This window comes from Athene cunicularia, assembly GCF_003259725.1.
Source record: "Athene cunicularia isolate RWA chromosome 2 unlocalized genomic scaffold, athCun1 chr2_part1, whole genome shotgun sequence".
NCBI classification, from domain to species: domain Eukaryota; kingdom Metazoa; phylum Chordata; class Aves; order Strigiformes; family Strigidae; genus Athene; species Athene cunicularia.
This window is the reverse complement of record NW_020799095.1, coordinates 123,252,454-123,268,863: the sequence shown is the minus strand read 5'-3', so window position 1 is coordinate 123,268,863 and position 16,410 is coordinate 123,252,454. Positions and strand designations below refer to the sequence as shown.

Sequence of the window (16,410 nt, the reverse complement as noted above, 5' to 3'; positions counted from 1 at the left end):
CATATGAATAATAACACTATGACCTACTGGCAAAGGAGGGGTAGGGGAGGAAGGAAAACACTGGGCACTGGGACTCCCTCTTCATTGGTCATCCTAAAACATCATGTGGCCAAGGCTCCTTTTTAAAGATAACTCCTGATCTCCTGGAGCTCATACTATCCTTCAGTCCTGCATTTCTGCTTGGTCCTGTGGAAGGCTTCTCTCCAGCCTGACAAAATGTGTGACCAGTTTGTGGGCACCTGGAAGCTTCTTTCCAGTGAAAACTTTGAGGACTATATGAAAGAACTGGGTGAGAATTGTTATTTGGAGTTGTTGTATCTGGGACAGGGAAGGAATGCTGATTTTGAACTTTATTCCTTCCTTTCATTTTCTGGCTATGCTGTTTACCAAGGGGGGATTAGTCCTACTATTTTGATCAGATAGTCTTAAACTGGAGAACTTGGCTGTTTGAATTAGTGGTGTCAAATTCCTATAATATAAAAAAAAGGTGATTGGAAGAAATAGTTTCAGGTAAGCCAAGTCTATGCATGTCTACTTGGTAGTGTTACAAATGGAAGTAAAACATGCCACTGCAATATTTTGTGTGGGTTAGCTTTCATCCTTGGACATACAAAGCAGTGTAAAGCTAGAATGCAGCAAGTTTCTCTATGTCTAAAAGCAACTTTATATTGCTACCGGACTAGGATACTTATTAATTGTCATTGCTATTATAGTGAATGAAACTCTGTAGCTGCCTCCAGTGAATATTAACAAAGAAAATTGCATGGATTCATGTAGATGCTTGCAAAAGATTTGAAGGATAACACTCTTCTATGAAAGCGTAGACTTCTTGCTTAGAATTAAAATTGGGCTTTAAAAGGGTTCCACATTCTTTTAGTGTAGGGGAAGTATGGTGTAACTTGCACTGATTGGATCAGTATGTGCTAAAAAGCTGGGGGGTTGTTTGCAGATTAGGGGTAAAATACTCACTGAGACATGCAGCATTCAGACAGCTTGCAGTGAGACTCTTGCACTCTTAATCTTTACCCCAGATTTTACTCAGGACATAACCATTGCCAGCTACTTCTTAATCATTTCCTTTTATTCAGCCTAGCCACTGGTAAATATAAAAAGTTTTTTTTTTTTTTTTTTTTTTTTCTTCTTGTTTGGTTGGTTGGTTTTGTGGCTTAGAAACTGTAATATATTTCTGCTTATTTACTGTTAAATACAGTTAGCATACAAGTTGGTGTACAAACCACTGTAGTTATTTTGAACAAATATCTGGCACTAAAATCTTGTCTCAGCCTTCAAAATTCTGACAATGACAGAGCAGATAACTTCCTTATGTCGTCCCACCCGGCTTGGTCTATAACCATACCAAGCTAGTGAGAAGTTACAAAGGAACTTCTGCAACACAGAATTAATAAAATATTTGGAAAGTAATAGGGAAATCAGCATTGAGTGGGTTTTTTTTCCAACAAATAAGAGAAAAACATTGAGTAAAGATAAAAATTTCATAGTGCCCTGACTTATTTACAGGTGTCGGCTTTGCTACCAGGAAAATGGCTGGTGTGGCCAAGCCCAACTTAACTATCAGCATCAATGGTGATGTTATAACCATCAAAACAGAAAGTACCTTCAAAAATACAGAGATCTCTTTCAAGCTGGGTGAAGAGTTTGACGAGACCACAGCAGATGACAGAAAAACAAAGGTGAGTACAAAACCAGCACTTTCAAAATATCTCTCTCAAAAGGGATGTGGGAGCAGGAGGACGGAGTTGTGATTTTAACATCCAGTGTAGAAATGCTGCCTTCAAAAGTAAGAGCGCTATGGATGCTTTGTGATTCAGTGCTGTTTGGACATGGAGACAGTCTTCTCTTCAGGCCAGAGAATCCTGATGAAACAGCCTCACTTTGGTTTTTTTCTTTGGCAGAATGTCATAACCCTAGACAACGGCATACTGAGCCAGGTGCAGAAGTGGGACGGAAAAGAGACTATCATAAAGAGAAAAGTGGTGGATGGGAACCTGGTGGTGGTGAGTTCATTTTTGTTACTCAGTCACTGAATTCACCGTGCAGAATTCATGGTGTATTATACTGGATTCAAACACAGGGAGGGAAAACATCTGAAAGGGCTCTGTGCACTTGGCGAACAGTCTCTCTGAATAAGTCTGGAGTATATATTAAAACTGAAATGCTGATAAACGTATGGAATGGTATGGATGTGCCTGTTCTCCATTCATAACAAGATATGGTTAGGAAAGAGTAGGAAGAAAAACCCAACAGCCTGGTGAGGGAAAATTTTATATATCTGAATCCTAAAGTCCTTGGCAGTATAGAGGAAGCATTAGCAAAGTCCATGTTAATTATGTCCACTCTGTGCTGATGTAAAATACTGCTGCTCATCTCAAGTAGAGAGTCAACAGCCGTCTGTGGGAAGCCCCCCCCAACTGTGTCAATAATATGATGTTATAACCAAGAAAAAGAAATCTCTATTCAAGCTCTGTTTGTTGGTGTTATCTGGTCAAAGAGTACTGTGCTTGAGTTGATGCCAGTGAAGCCCACCTCCAGTTTGGGGCTTCTCATCAGTGCTCTTCAGTTTTAGGAAAGACACACTGAAGAAAGTGGGAGGGAACTGAACTGCGTTCATAAAACGCAGCCAAGGTTCCTACATACTACAAAATGATACACATACATGAAATTCCTGAAGAGTTCTGCCCTCCCCTAGAGAAAATTAATGTGTCTATAAATTGAATATTTAAATTTCTTTGGATAGAGACCAGAGGAGAACAAATAGAAGTCGTTTTTAATAAAAACTTAATTAAGAAAGATTGAACAACACAGAGTTTGATCTAACAGAAATATAGATGAGAACAGAGCCTAACACGCAGAGGCTGACACCAGCAGCTGCAAATCTGAAAGCTGTGTATGACCCTGTGTGTATGTGTGGGTACGTGTTATGTACATGTATGTGAAGAAGACAAGCCACAGCTGCAAAAAGTGAAAGGAAAAAAGACTAATGGCCAGGTCCAGAGTCCAGTCACCCTCTATAGAGGTCCTAGGAGACTTCTTTAGAGGCTTTTAAGAGGAGATCAGAAATCCTCTGGGGTTGCTGGGGTTGCTTTGATGTTCTTTCAGTCCTGTGCTTGTATTTCAGACGACTTCTTTTTGAAGCTCTCAAGCTTGAGTTTCACCATTTTGGTAGTTCATTTTAGAGGAGGAGAAATGCAAATTTTTTCTTACACTGCCTCCCAATGGATAAGTAATTCTCTGCCCAACAAACATTTAGTGAGAGTTAAAAGCTGATTAAACTTGTCTTTCTTTCCAGGAATGCACCATGAATAATGTTACCTGCAAAAGAGTTTATGAAAAAGCATGAAGCCATCTTCACACAGGACTAATGTTTAAAGCTGGAGAAAATCAACTTAACTGAAGGAGAAAAACTCCAAAAATCCATTTTAAAGAGAACTGTACTTTTAACACATATATCCCAAACAGTTACATGCAACTAGTCTAATGTGTTGTGACTATTCAATAAAATGTTCAGCTTTCTACAACCTTGTGCTTGTGGTGGAGTTTGTCAGAAAGGGGACTGGGGGGATGTAATATGGGAAGGGGTGTTGTGCAGGAAAGTATCATGTGAGAGCTGGTACCACTCTTGGTAACTGTGACTAATCTCACTGCGGAAAGAGGATCGGAGATGATCCGGGGAGTGGCACTTGTTGTGTGCCAGTGATAGATGTAGACCTGAACACAAAGGCCTCCTCCAGTGAGTGCTGCGTGTGGGCTACTCACTGCAAGGAATCTGGGCACAGCAAGGAGCCTAACAGGTGCTCTTGGCTTCAAGCGAAGGGTGTTGTTCCTGGGACAGGGAGGAGGGCAATTACTGTGGATGCCCAGCACTGTCTTCCAACGTGAGCAGGGAACCAGGCACTTAAATTCCAACTATTTTAAACACAGGGAACATCTGAAGCAGTTTCATCTTGTCCTCTTCCACCTGGGGTGTGAGATTATAGGTGCCTGTAGCTGTCAGCTGTGATTGTTTCGTTAATGTTCCTTTCTTTAACACTTCCTTTTGTCCTAGATTAAACAAAAAGCCTTGAATTAATAATCATAGCTTAAAAAGTACTCTCAGGCTTACTAAAGGCCTGTAAAAGTTTGCTAGCAGTACAACCCACTTTATTACCTATATGCATTTTCTAATAGCTCATTAGGTTAGATCAGTCTTGGGAACATGAGCCTCTCTAGAGGCAAACCCCTTTGGACACCATGTTTTTCAACTTTTCTTATTCTTGAACTACCTTCTACTGCCCTTAGGCCTGGCCTCCTATTTCAAAACTTCCAATCCACAGAAGCCCTGATTTCTATGTCTGAGAGGACTCAAAATGAGGACAAAAATAATGAGAAGTCTAGGAAAAACCTGGACAAGAAGAGTCTGAAAATGTGTGCAGTAACCACAAAATGGGAAAATAATCATATCTCAATCTTTGCAATTAATACTTGTGAACCAAATTCCACATATTCCTGACATTCCTGAGGTCAGCTGTCAGAGGCAACAGTGCTCAGTCTACTGCCAGCAGCAGAGACCTTATACACTTGAACTTTCCTCCGCATGACTCAGACTGTTCCCAAGTCTCTGCACTATTAATACAACTGGAGAAGGGAAAAGGAAAAGGAGAACTTCTACACTCTGGATAAACTAAGGAGTAATTTAGGAGTAGTTCCAAACGACTATCAGTAAATTCCGCAGAAAATGTTAAAAAAGGCATGGACAGCCAGGTCCCCTGTTTTTATCTTGGCTTCACTGCTTGTGAAATCTCATCAGTTTAAAGACAGCAGTTGCATAGTGGAAGGAAGTATGCTTCAGAGCACTCCATATGTACAACACTAGATCTACGTAGTGCTTAACAAGAACCAAAATTATTTACAAAAGCCAGGATAAACCTACAGTTTAGTGGCAGAATGCCTACATATGAGAAATGATCATAAGAAGCAGCAACATTGGTTTAAATAAGCTATATATAGCTTATTTAAAGATCAGCCCATAGTTAAATATACCCCATTGTCAACAGATGTGGGAATCCTGGATTTCAGAGGTCAAATTTCCAATATTCTAATATTCATATAGCGGCCTTCTTTTTCCATAAATCTTACATTCTTTAAAAAGCCTGCATTTACAATTGTAACCTTCACAGCCTGTTTTTTCAGAGGCAGGTAATCTCTTCTGAAAGCATCACCATTTATTTTAACACCTAGTGAATGAACTCAGACTTTGTAAATTAATCAAGCCACTTCAAACTTCAGGTTTTGGAAATGTCAATAAAGTGACATTCTGTCTATAAAGTTTAACAGGGAATTATATATTATGAATTATTAGTGATGATTTTCTTAGAATATGAACATGTTTGTAATTTATTGTCTGAAGAAGGCCAAATTTTTTTCTCTAAAAAAGGCAGCAACCTTGTGACTTCTTGAATAAATTGAGGTAATTCCTCTCTAGCAAACAAAGGTGTGTGCTCTCAGACCTGGATGGAGGTGACAGCACACTTCTGAGGGGTAAAGTCAGGTTAGTGTATCCTCCTTGTCTGCAGAGAAGCACAGGTCCCCCTCTTTTTTCTATAATACTGAAGTATTCTCCAAAAATCAGAAACCATCCCATAGCATTCCTCTTTGAAAAAGAAGGATCCGAGCAACCCCCTACAAACCCTGTCGGTGACGTGCTTATCACAGCAGGTACCCGTGAATGCTGAGAGAAGGCGATCTTTGCCTGTCAGCATATTCACTCACTACTCCTTTACAGGCTGCTTGGATGTTAAGAGGAAAGGGGGACTCACACCCACAAACTTTTAGCAGCTCAGGGGAAAGATGAAGCAAAGCTTATTCTGAGCTTTGACCTTTCTGTTATTTTTGGTTTTCTTTTAACACTGTTTCCACTGGAAGGAACTCAGAGCACTGTTGTGTCCTGGCCATTCAAGCCCAGCGTGCACCCGGCTCTGCAGTCTGCCCCAGGCTGCCACCCCTTCCCTCAGCCCCAGCAGTCTTGGTCTGGTCTCATGGGATGCCTCAGAAAAGGAGACAAAAGGCTGTTCGCAGCATCCAGTGTAGTTACTGGGAAGAGGCAGGCTGCTGGCCTCGTGTTCAGAGTCAATCCCTCAGCTCCATAGAGTCAGTGTTAAAACATCCTTGGTGTCCTCACAGCAAGGCAGGCATTTGGCCTCTGTTCTCTTCTTTTATTCCTGTTTTCTTCATTAATCCTCATGGAATTTAATTTAGACTTTTTTTGGCACTGAGTTTGCTCAGATCATATTTCCTTTAAAGAAATTGATATACATTTACTTTCCGTATTTCTTTAAATAGTCTCTTTATATTTTACTTCATCATCTTAATCAATTTTTACCTTCATCTCTAGTGCTGCTTCACAGTCTCCAAGTGTATTGATTTCAAATCCTGTTTTATTCCAATAGCAAGCAGAAAAAAGCTCCCTCTTACCACACATACTCACAATCCTTGACACTTTTTTTCCTTTAAGCTTGAAGAAAAATTTGGTTTCCATAGATATTATTTTTACTGAGATATAATTCCCTGCTCTTCTTCTTTCTAGACCATAAGTGCTTTAAATAAAAGTGCTGATTTTTCTTAGTGACAAAGAGATAGATGGTAGCAATGTCAACATTGTTTGAGACTGCTTAAGACTGGGGTTTTGTCTGTATAAATAATTCTCTGTCACTTTTGTTCTTAAGGTTACTGGTACTGCAGTGTAGCTGTTCTATTCTGATTAATTTGCTGGTTTTGAGTTTCTTTGGGCCTGATTTTACAAAGTCCCAATCATCTTTTATTTCCCAGAGTCACCATCCTTGTCTTGTTAAAGTGCCTTTATGTGGATAAGACAATTAAATGAAAGAACAAAGAATGCCTGAGGAGCAATGGTAGAATATTTTTATATTATTCCTTGAGAAATAATGGTTTCATTTAGGAGGAGCTTTCCAAATATTAGATAAAAGAGCTAGCTATTCTTTACACAAAATGTGATATAATGCATCTCTGCCTTAGAAGAACTTTGTGGGGACAGAACTTCCAAAACCTGACATTTATTTACGCATTACAGGAACAGAATCTGCTTCCTACTATGAAGGAGAAGGAGTTTTTCTTTACTTTGTTTTCATTTTCAATCACTCTAGACTTTCCCTCCCTACATCGCACTGTAATTAGACCTGAGTAGTAACGGGAAGTTCGGCTCATCTTACCCTTGCTGATGTTATAACTGATGGGATAAAAACATTTTGCAAATACAGCAAAAAATTGTGACTTAAAACCTTGTTATTTCCCCACAACCACAGTATAATCCAAAGACTATAGTATTTTCACTGCTCAGGCTGTATTAGTTTCCTGTTTAAGCATGTTCCCCTTCTTGCACATGACAGTTTTCTAGACAAGAACCAAACCTCACTCTCCTTGGCCCAGCATCAGCTCCATCTCACTCTTCCAACTCTAAACACTAGAAATTTGGTCCTACAACCTATAATCCCAGTATTCATCCTTACAATGTATATCTGAAAAGTCCCTATAAGTGGTCACAACTCAGAAAGCATAATCATGCAAAAAAGACAGTCAACTGTTGTTCACACAAGTAAGAAAGAAGCCACATAATCCTTTCATGTAGCAAGCGATCTCCAGGAAGATGGTTTAGGAAGGGTAAGGACAGAATTATAGTTGATGTGGTCTCACACTAAATAGTTTCAGTTAGTTTGAGGTATCTTGAATTACAATGCTTTAAATTCCTGCCTGTCAGAAATACATATGGTTTATGGATTTGTTCTTTGTGTCTGGCTTTTACTAACCACAAGACAGCAGTTCTAAATGTACATCTTTTTAGAAGTTTTTGAATGTTGCAACTCAAAACTTTTCAAACTTTCAGACTCAACTTTATAGGAGTTGGGTGGGAGCATTGATCTGCTAGAGGGTAGGGAGGCTCTGCAGAGAGACCTGGACAGGCTGGAGCGATGGGATGAGGCCAACTGGAGGAGTTTCAGTAAAGCCAAATGTCAGGGGCTGCCCTTGGGCCACAACAACCCCCAGCAGCGCTACAGGCTTGGGGAGGAGTGGCTGGAGAGCTGCCAGTCAGAGAGGGGCCTGGGGGTGTTGATTGACAGCTGGCTGAACAGGAGCCAGCAGTGTGCCCAGGTGGCCAAGAAGGCCAATGGCATCCTGGCTTGTGTCAGCAATAGTGTGGCCAGCAGGGACAGGGAAGGGATCTGACCCCTGTACTCAGCACTGGTGAGGCCGCCCCTCGATTCCTGTGTTCAGTTTTGGGCCCCTCACTACAAAAAGGACATTGAATGACTCGAGCGTGTCCAGAGAAGGGCAACGGAGCTGGTGCAGGGTCTGGAGCACAGGTCGTGCGGGGAGCGGCTGAGGGAACTGGGGGTGTTTAGTCTGGAGAAGAGGAGGCTGAGGGGAGACCTCATCGCCCTCTACAGCTCCCTGAAAGGAGGGTGCAGAGAGCTGGGGATGAGTCTCTTTAACCAAGTAATAAGTGAAAGGACAAAAGGTAATGGCCTCAAGTTGCGCCAGGGAAAGTTTAGACTGGATATTAGGAAGCATTTCTTTACAGAACGGGTTGTCAGGCGTTGGAATGGGCTGCCCAGGGAGGTGGTGGAGTCCCCATGCCTAGAGGTGTTTAAGAGTCGGGTCGACATAGCACTGAGGGATCTGGTGTAGTTGGGAACTGTCAGTGCTAGGTTAAGGGTTGGACTGGATGATCTCCAAGGTCTTTTCCAACCTAGATGATTCTGTGATTCTGAGAGTCCCTGGGAGGTCTTGGTGGACACCAAGATGAATATGAGTCAGCAACATGTCCTTGAGACAAAGAAGGCAAGTGTTGTCCTGAGCTGCATTAGGAGGAGTATGCAAGTTGAGGGTGATCTTTCCCCTGTACTCAGCACTGGTGAGGCCACACATGGAGTGCTGGGTCCATTTCTGGGCTCCCCAGTACAAGGGAGACATAGACCAAGGGAGTATGTGAAGTCTCTTCATGGGAACAGGGAAACTTGAAGAAATCTGACAATAGTAGGACACATTTGAATGCAACACCTTATATGACTCTGATGCTTTAAATCTGCCCTGAATTCTATGACAGGCCAACTACCCAGATGCAGAAAGACCAAAAAAAGAGCAGCATATGACCTCCTCCCAACCCAGTAAAACTTCTCACCTCTCACAGAATGACTTTGAACTGAGAATAAGCCCTTTAATGACTCAGCCTCTGTTCATGCCATCCACCTGCCAAGCACATCTCCACTGATGCACTGATCTTCTGAACATGCCCTGTTGTGGAAGAAGGGAGGCAGTGAAGTTTGGCTGCTTCTTCTCTCTGTGGTGCTGCCTTGGATATGAGCAGGGAAGAACACACAACATAGGATCATTGCACTGATGCAAAGGGAGAAAACAGAACAGTATAATTCAGTTCTGCCTTTAAATCATAAAACACACAGACCCTTTCCAGGATGGATCGTGAAAGCAGAAAAACTAAAGCCCCACTATGTACAGCAGCTTCTTGACATCTCCTCCTCAAAATCTGCAAGGCTTTACTGTACCTGGCTAGCAGACAGGTCACAATGATGGTATTGCTCTCTACAGCTTCCTGAGGAGGGGCAGTGTAGAGGGAGGTGCTGATCTCTTCTCCCAGGTATCAAGTCATAGGACACATGGGAATGGTTCCAAGTTGCACCAGGGGAGTTTTAAACTTGACTTTAGGAAGCATTTCTTTATTGAGAGTGTGGTCAAACACTGGAACAGGCTTCCTAGAGAGGTGGTCAATGCCCCAAGCCTGTCAGTGTTTAAGAGGCATTTGGACAGTATCCGTAACAATATGCTTTATCTTGGTCAGTCCTGAAGTGGTCAGGCAGTTAGACTAGATGATTGTTGTAGGTCACTTCCACCTGAAATATTCTATTTATTTCTATTTCTATTTCTATTTCTATTTCTATTTCTATTTCTATTTCTATTTCTATTTCTATTTCTATTTCTATTTCTATTTCTATTTCTATTTCTATTTCTATTTCTATTTCTATTTCTATTTCTATTTCTATTTCTATTTCTTTCTATTTTTTCTATTTTTTCTATTTTTTCTATTATTTCTATTTCTATTTCTATTCTATTCTACATGGTGATAGCAGGAGAATGGCATTGGGAGGACATTCAGAGCTGGGTTGCATATGGATGAACTGCTCATGTGCTTGGTGGCTCTGTGTGGCTGAGACTCCACTGCAGTGTCCCCTGACTGCTCAGCAGATGCAGTGGTTACCTCAAGTCCCTGTACCCCACACCCCTCAGTGTCCCGATCTATTCAGTGGAGGAAGCCGAGGCAGGCGTCACCCGGAGCCTTGGTACTAACACGGCTGCCTTGGACAAGATGCACATTGTCTTGCCCTGGTACTGCCTCTCCTATTGGCCTGTCCTGACTGCTACAGGGACAGGGCATCTTTAAAAGGAGGGCAGCAAGGTCTGCGTCAGGCACACAATCTCTCTGACTCCCACCAACAGCTGCTGTGGCCACCGCCTCTCTCTGCAGGACCACTGCCTCGCAAAGCCTACACAATGTGTAACCGATTTGTGGGAACCTGGAAACTTGTCTCCAGTGAAAATTTTGATGACTATATGAAAGAATTGGGTGAGAAATGTTCGTTCATTTGGTTTTTGGGGGGGTTTTTTAAGTTTTCTTTGGGAATGTCTCTTCTTCATCTTATACTTTGCTCATGGATGGTTCTTTCTTCCTGGCCACAAAAGTACTTTACTTTTCTAGCATAATTTAATTTCTTTCCTTTAGCATCTAAAATAGTAAAACAGAAAGATAGGTGCTGAATGACTATAATAAATTTACTTCTGTCTAACTGAACTGACCTGTTCTAATTTGCTTTTCTGTACTGAGCAGAATCTATGGGCATGCAGCATTTTTTTAATGTTTCTCTTGACTGCACCATTAAACTCGTGACTTCTGATAATTTACAATATATAATGGAGCTGATGTCTCATGACACGTTGGTTTCAGAGGTCTAAATACTATGAATGAATCTATCTGTTACTGAAGAATGACAGGAATGTAATAAATTAAGCATTGTTTTTCATTTTAATGCTGGCTTCATTCCTATATAGCAAGTGCACAGACAATCAGCTACAGCATTGCTTTTGCTCTATAAATGATTCACTGAGGCACTGTTTCCCTTTATTTGAAATGTTAAACTGAATAACAAAAGAATTGCAGTTAATTAATTAACCAGAGTAAATGTGGTATGAAAGTCCAGCTACAGATATTTTTCTGAAGATTTGAACAGAATTTAGTGTACAATGATTACTGCAAAGAGAGTTATACTTTAGAGATACCCTTTTATATGGATCTTTTCATCTGAGCATAGCATAGCATTAGCAAAGGCAGTAACTCCAGCTGTCCCTCTTCTGCTTTTATAAAACAGCAATACAAACTCAGTGGCCTTCGTTCTAACTTGCCTCACGCCTCCCAACTGGCAGACTGGACTGAAAAGCACTAGGCAATATAAAAGGTTTTTGACATGGCATTTTCCCTGAAGCTCTTTGCAGCCCTTTGGTCTTACACTTCAATGTTTTTTCTATTTTGCACTTGTACTTTTCATTGAGGTTCAGATGTAGAGATCCTTAAGGGTTGTTAGTAGCAACTTAGGAACTGCCGAATCTCCAGTATGTTTTAATAAACAAGTACCATCATATTGGCAGTTCATTATCTGGTTTCTTCCAACAGCTGGTTAACAAAAGTGCAGATTCTCAGATTTGTCAAGATTTTTTTTTTTAAAGGATTTTTGCAAGCTTTTATGAGAAATAGACCTTTTCTCTGAATTTTTCTACCCATTCTATCTCTACACAATTTCATGTAGATTTGTAACCATGTTTCTTCTTAGCTAAATGTACACAAGTGTATACTCATCTGTATCTTTATTTCTTGCTGAAGGTGCACTCTATCAGCTTGGACTGCCTCAGCCTCTGAACGTAATACTTCTACTTTTGAAGAATTTTAATGTCTCAACTGAATCAGGCATTATTCAAGAAGAAGCTGTTCCTTGTTCTTCCACCGAAGATATATTAAAGGATACCGAGTTTCTTTCTTGATAGAATATAATCATAGTTTTGTTTTTGATTTCTAGGAGTGGGCTTAGCTACCCGGAAACTAGGTGGCCTGGCAAAGCCTGATGTGATCATCAGTATGAAAGGGGACATAGTAACCATCAGAACTGAAAGCACCTTCAAAAATACGATGATCTCTTTCAAGCTGGGCCAGCAGTTTGATGAAACAACAGCAGATGACCGGAAAGTCAAGGTAAGGGCGCTGATGATCTCTGAGTGGTCTGGACATCTCCTAGAAGAGCACCAGGAGGAGTTTTTCTTACCCCCTTAATGCACTATGAGCTTTCCAAACTATTCAAAGAAAGCACTGAAAGAAGACATAGTATGGTGCTGAAACTAATGTTACTAAACATGTCCTTAGCCAAGAACACAGATCTTGCTGAATATAAAATGAATTGCTGCTCTTATCTGCAAATCTTGGACTGCAGTTTGAAACTCTTCTCTTGGACTTTGCAGAGTGTCGTAACCTTGGAGAAAGGGTCATTGATTCAAGTGCAGAAGTGGAATGGCAAAGAGACCACAATAAGGAGAAGACTGGTTGATGGGAAGATGGTGGTGGTAAGTTCACATTCCTTGTATGCTGATAAAGGCCAGAAGGATGCAGCCTTCAGTTTGCTTCTGTCTAAATAGACTGTCAGTTTTGGCTTTCTCTCTATCTTATGAGATAAATTAAGTGGGAGAAAAGGGAACCAAGTTTAGGAAAGAGGCTGGAAGGAAATATTGTTCCATACAGCAAATTGTCTTTAAAGTGCTATACTGGCAGAGCTGCCATAAATTGACAGTACTTGCTGCTCTCAATACTATTATTTTTTTAAATGAAATGAGGTTTTCTAATAGCAGAAACCTGTGAAATACAAATAAAAGTTTGCAAGTTGGATATTGCTGTCCCTGGAATGACTTCTTTTTCTTATCTTTGGAATAAAGCCTGTCTACCTTAGAAAACTGATTTTACACCTTTTCACACATCTTTTTCCACTAAAGCCCGTCAATTCACATGCTTCTGTATGCTTTTTCCACATGAGCATGCTGAACACACTGAGGTTTACTGTGTGAAAGCCATCACCTCTGTGCCCACTCCTGCCTGCGTGGTGACCTGCAGCAGGGACTGGCTGCTCCAAAATGCCCACTATGGTGAGGGAATCACCCCTTTCCTGGGAACAAGGGAATGCTGGCCTTCCCTCATCCCCTGTGCAACCTGCCTTTCCCTAGCAGCCATGTGAAAGAAATGGGTTGGCCAAGCCAAGGTGATAACACATTTTAGGGACCCTTGCTGTAAGGGTCATTATTAAAATTAAGATTTCACTTTTGAATGAAAGAAAGTGTCTTGTTGATTAAAGTTTTTAAAGAGTGGAGTCAAACTAATTTGGTGACTTGCTTTAAATCAGCAGCATTACACCTTTATGTGCTGGTTTGTTCTGACTGCATGTTCTTTTAAGCTCTCGTACATTTGGAAGGTTGATTTGCTTTTGCATCTCCTCATGGCTGCAATTCTGTGTAAATTTTTTCTAATTATTAAAACCATCTTCGAAAAGCAGAGAGGTGGGGTCCCTCTTCCATCAGCATCCTGCCATCTGCCCCTTGCCTCAAACAGGTTTGTGGAGGATACCTCATCTTTTGCAGACTAATAAGGTCTTTTTTATTCTCCCATCACCTCTGTCACACACATCCTATGGCTGTGAGTCACCAGGAGACACTGAAGGCCACTGGGGGAAGAGGGTCAGGAGAAATATTTTGTGACTCATAAGTGCAAAGTTTTTTAGGCAAGAAGCCTGACCTCTGAACTACCCAGGCTACTTCTGCTTCCACAAAATAACTGTAAAATTGAAAGTGTTCATGGACCATGGTATAATAAACTAGATGGGGCTGATATTTCTGTGAAGCCAGCAATAATACCAACGAAGGTAAATTTATTTCTGGAAGCTGAGCCTAATTTTGCAATCTGTTTGTCATTATATGCCACTTAATTAAGTCTGAAGATGTTAAAATAGAAACCACTCCATTTGTAATATAAAAATAGTTTTGCTGTTTGCTCTAAAAATTATGTAAATATGTAAAGAAGTAAAATATGACATCTGGACTTTTACTGACTTCAGAGATTACTGCAGCAGACACACCTGCTATTAGCAAAAAAGGTTTATATTAATCTTTTCCTTTGTGCCTTAGGAATGTGCCATGAAAGGAGTTGTCTGCACTAGAGTTTATGAAAGAGTGTGAAGAAATTCCCTCGCTGCACCAGACTCGGACTGGCTCTTAAAACTCGGCTTAGTTCAGTGACCAAAACCTCATGCACTACGCTTCTTTATTTTCTTATTTCCTTTTATTGGGAAAATGACTACACTGTAATTTGATATTTCAGGCCCATAGTGTAACTAATCCAAAGTATTGTGGTGATCCAATAAAAGCTTCTCAACACATAAAATAGAGTGTCTCCACATGAATGACTGAAGTTTTCTTTCTTTTCTGTTGTACCTGTCTATATAAGTGGTCAGACTAGTTCTAAGGAAAATGGTGACTGATGACTGATGACTGCCACTGCGAGAGGGTTAACATGCTTCCACGATACGTGTAAAAATTATCATCTCATGGATTCAATATTCCTTTCCCATGAAAGATTTTATTGATGAAGAGTTCCTATAGGGAAAATCATCTTTGCTACCAGAATTTTTGACATTCAGTATGATTTATTGTCTCAGCCGTATGATTTCACTACATCATTTCCACTACATCATCCCAAAATGTTTATGGTTTCTCTGCCAATAGAGCTCTTACCTGTGAAACAAAGTGTGGAGCAGGTGTGAATGAACTCAAGAAATCTTAGGGCTAGAAGGTTTCATTTTGGAAAGTCCTCAGCAATCCAGTCTTCTTTTAAGACAGCATTTATGTGCTTAAAGTTAAGCACGCAAAGGAGATTTCATTAGGTAGAGTTTGCTGCTAAGCTCAGCTGAGTAGCTAAGCTGTTCTTTCCTCTCATTGCATTTAACTCTGCTTTTAACTAAGAAAAACACCCAGATAAACCAAACCTAGACTTCTGGAAATCTATTTAATCAAAAAGCACTCTAACGGTTTATTAACTTTTGCCTCCATTAGCTGGTGTTCAGTAACACCACAACAGTCATGCTAACCACATGGACTATTCATTCCTTGTTATTACCTCCATGCCACCATGCAGAGCTCTCCCTGACTTCTCTGTGGGGTTAAAACAACTGTGAGAGGCACATGAGTTTATTTTGGCTCGTTAGGAGCAGCAGTGCTGATGTGAACCTTTGCCTGGTTTTATAGTCAAGAACACAAATTCTTAAGGCTAAGAGAGATCCTGAACATCAGAATCTAAACGGGTGTGGCCAAGCAGTCAGTTAAGAGACAGATATCATCTGTGAATTAAACATTTAAAGATCACCTTTATTCTCTACCTATCACTGGAAAAGCTAGAGACTAGTCCAGCTTTGGATACACTTTTATGTAGATGCAGGCTAACTGGAGGCAGCTGCCGGAAGGCAAACAGGATGAATTCTAGAAAATATGAGCTGTGAGAGAAGGCTGTGAGATTTATGGACAGTAGTTTTAAGGAAGAGTTTATCCTGGTCATTAACCTAGATGTAGGGACAAATTCTCCATCTTTAGGCTTACCATTAAAACTCACCTCTGTGTCAGAGTTTCTGTGACTCCAAGTCCTCAGTGACTGTAACAAGGAATGGAGGCAGCGTGATACCCCTTATATCATCTTTTGCTAACAAATTGTAATCACATATTTTAAGTGAAGATTATCTACCAGGCTTCTATAAGAACAGTGTAAACTCTTGTATGTGAGCTTCCATTTTTTTCTCCTAGACTCTCACAGAGAGCAGAAAACACATTTCTTACAGCTCAGAATCTGCCGTGGCCTGAAACCTACTTTATGAATCTGGATTTTTCCTCTGTAGCTTCTTTATTCCCTCCTGTTGCAGTACAACATGGTCCCAGTGAGGCGGCCGGAGCTGCCCACCTCGGCCCAGCTCTGGGAAGGTGGAAGTTGCCCAGAGCCTTTCAAGCAGAGTTTGTCTCCTGCCGCTGAGCTGCAGGCAAAGGAGTAGTTACTGCTGCAAACAAGATCTGTATTTCCTTTGCTTTTCCTGCTGCAACTTGTAAATGATTCTCTGAGGTTAAATGGAAAATTTTCCTTTCCAATAAAATATAAGTCTTCAGCTTTTTCTTTCCTTGAGAAAAGGAAATAAACATTCACTTTGGTACAAACTGTGTTTTTTCCAGATCTGGAAACAGTAACAAAAGAAAAAACAAAGGACT

At 40.7% G+C, this 16,410-nt stretch overlaps 2 protein-coding genes across 2 annotated transcripts; both read left to right on the top strand.

Annotated features, from left to right (window-relative positions):
- The first annotated feature begins 138 nt into the window (after positions 1–138).
- Positions 139–3,536, top strand: LOC113476979 (fatty acid-binding protein, adipocyte). The gene is made up of 4 exons (XM_026843017.1): positions 139–289; positions 1,519–1,691; positions 1,914–2,015; positions 3,308–3,536. Exons 1-4 carry the CDS (start codon positions 217–219, stop codon positions 3,356–3,358), a joined length of 399 nt encoding a protein of 132 aa, XP_026698818.1. The 5' UTR covers positions 139–216; the 3' UTR covers positions 3,359–3,536.
- A 6,930-nt stretch (positions 3,537–10,466) lies between these two features.
- On the top strand, positions 10,467–14,548 carry LOC113477168 (myelin P2 protein). The gene is made up of 4 exons (XM_026843328.1): positions 10,467–10,648; positions 12,150–12,322; positions 12,586–12,687; positions 14,293–14,548. The coding sequence occupies exons 1-4, from the start codon at positions 10,576–10,578 to the stop codon at positions 14,341–14,343; spliced, it is 399 nt and encodes a 132-aa protein (XP_026699129.1). The 5' UTR covers positions 10,467–10,575; the 3' UTR covers positions 14,344–14,548.
- The last annotated feature ends 1,862 nt before the right edge of the window (positions 14,549–16,410 follow it).

Excerpts from the sequence above, each read along its gene's own strand:
- LOC113476979 (XM_026843017.1), top strand. The coding sequence starts at position 217 with ATGTGTGACCAGTTTGTGGGCACCTGGAAGCTTCTTTCCAGTGAAAAC. Across the intron at positions 1,692-1,913 it reads CAGATGACAGAAAAACAAAG|AATGTCATAACCCTAGACAA; the intron begins GTGAGTACAAAA and ends TTTCTTTGGCAG. Across the intron at positions 2,016-3,307 it reads TGGATGGGAACCTGGTGGTG|GAATGCACCATGAATAATGT; the intron begins GTGAGTTCATTT and ends CTTTCTTTCCAG.
- LOC113477168 (XM_026843328.1), top strand. The coding sequence starts at position 10,576 with ATGTGTAACCGATTTGTGGGAACCTGGAAACTTGTCTCCAGTGAAAAT. Across the intron at positions 12,323-12,585 it reads CAGATGACCGGAAAGTCAAG|AGTGTCGTAACCTTGGAGAA; the intron begins GTAAGGGCGCTG and ends TGGACTTTGCAG. Across the intron at positions 12,688-14,292 it reads TTGATGGGAAGATGGTGGTG|GAATGTGCCATGAAAGGAGT; the intron begins GTAAGTTCACAT and ends TTTGTGCCTTAG.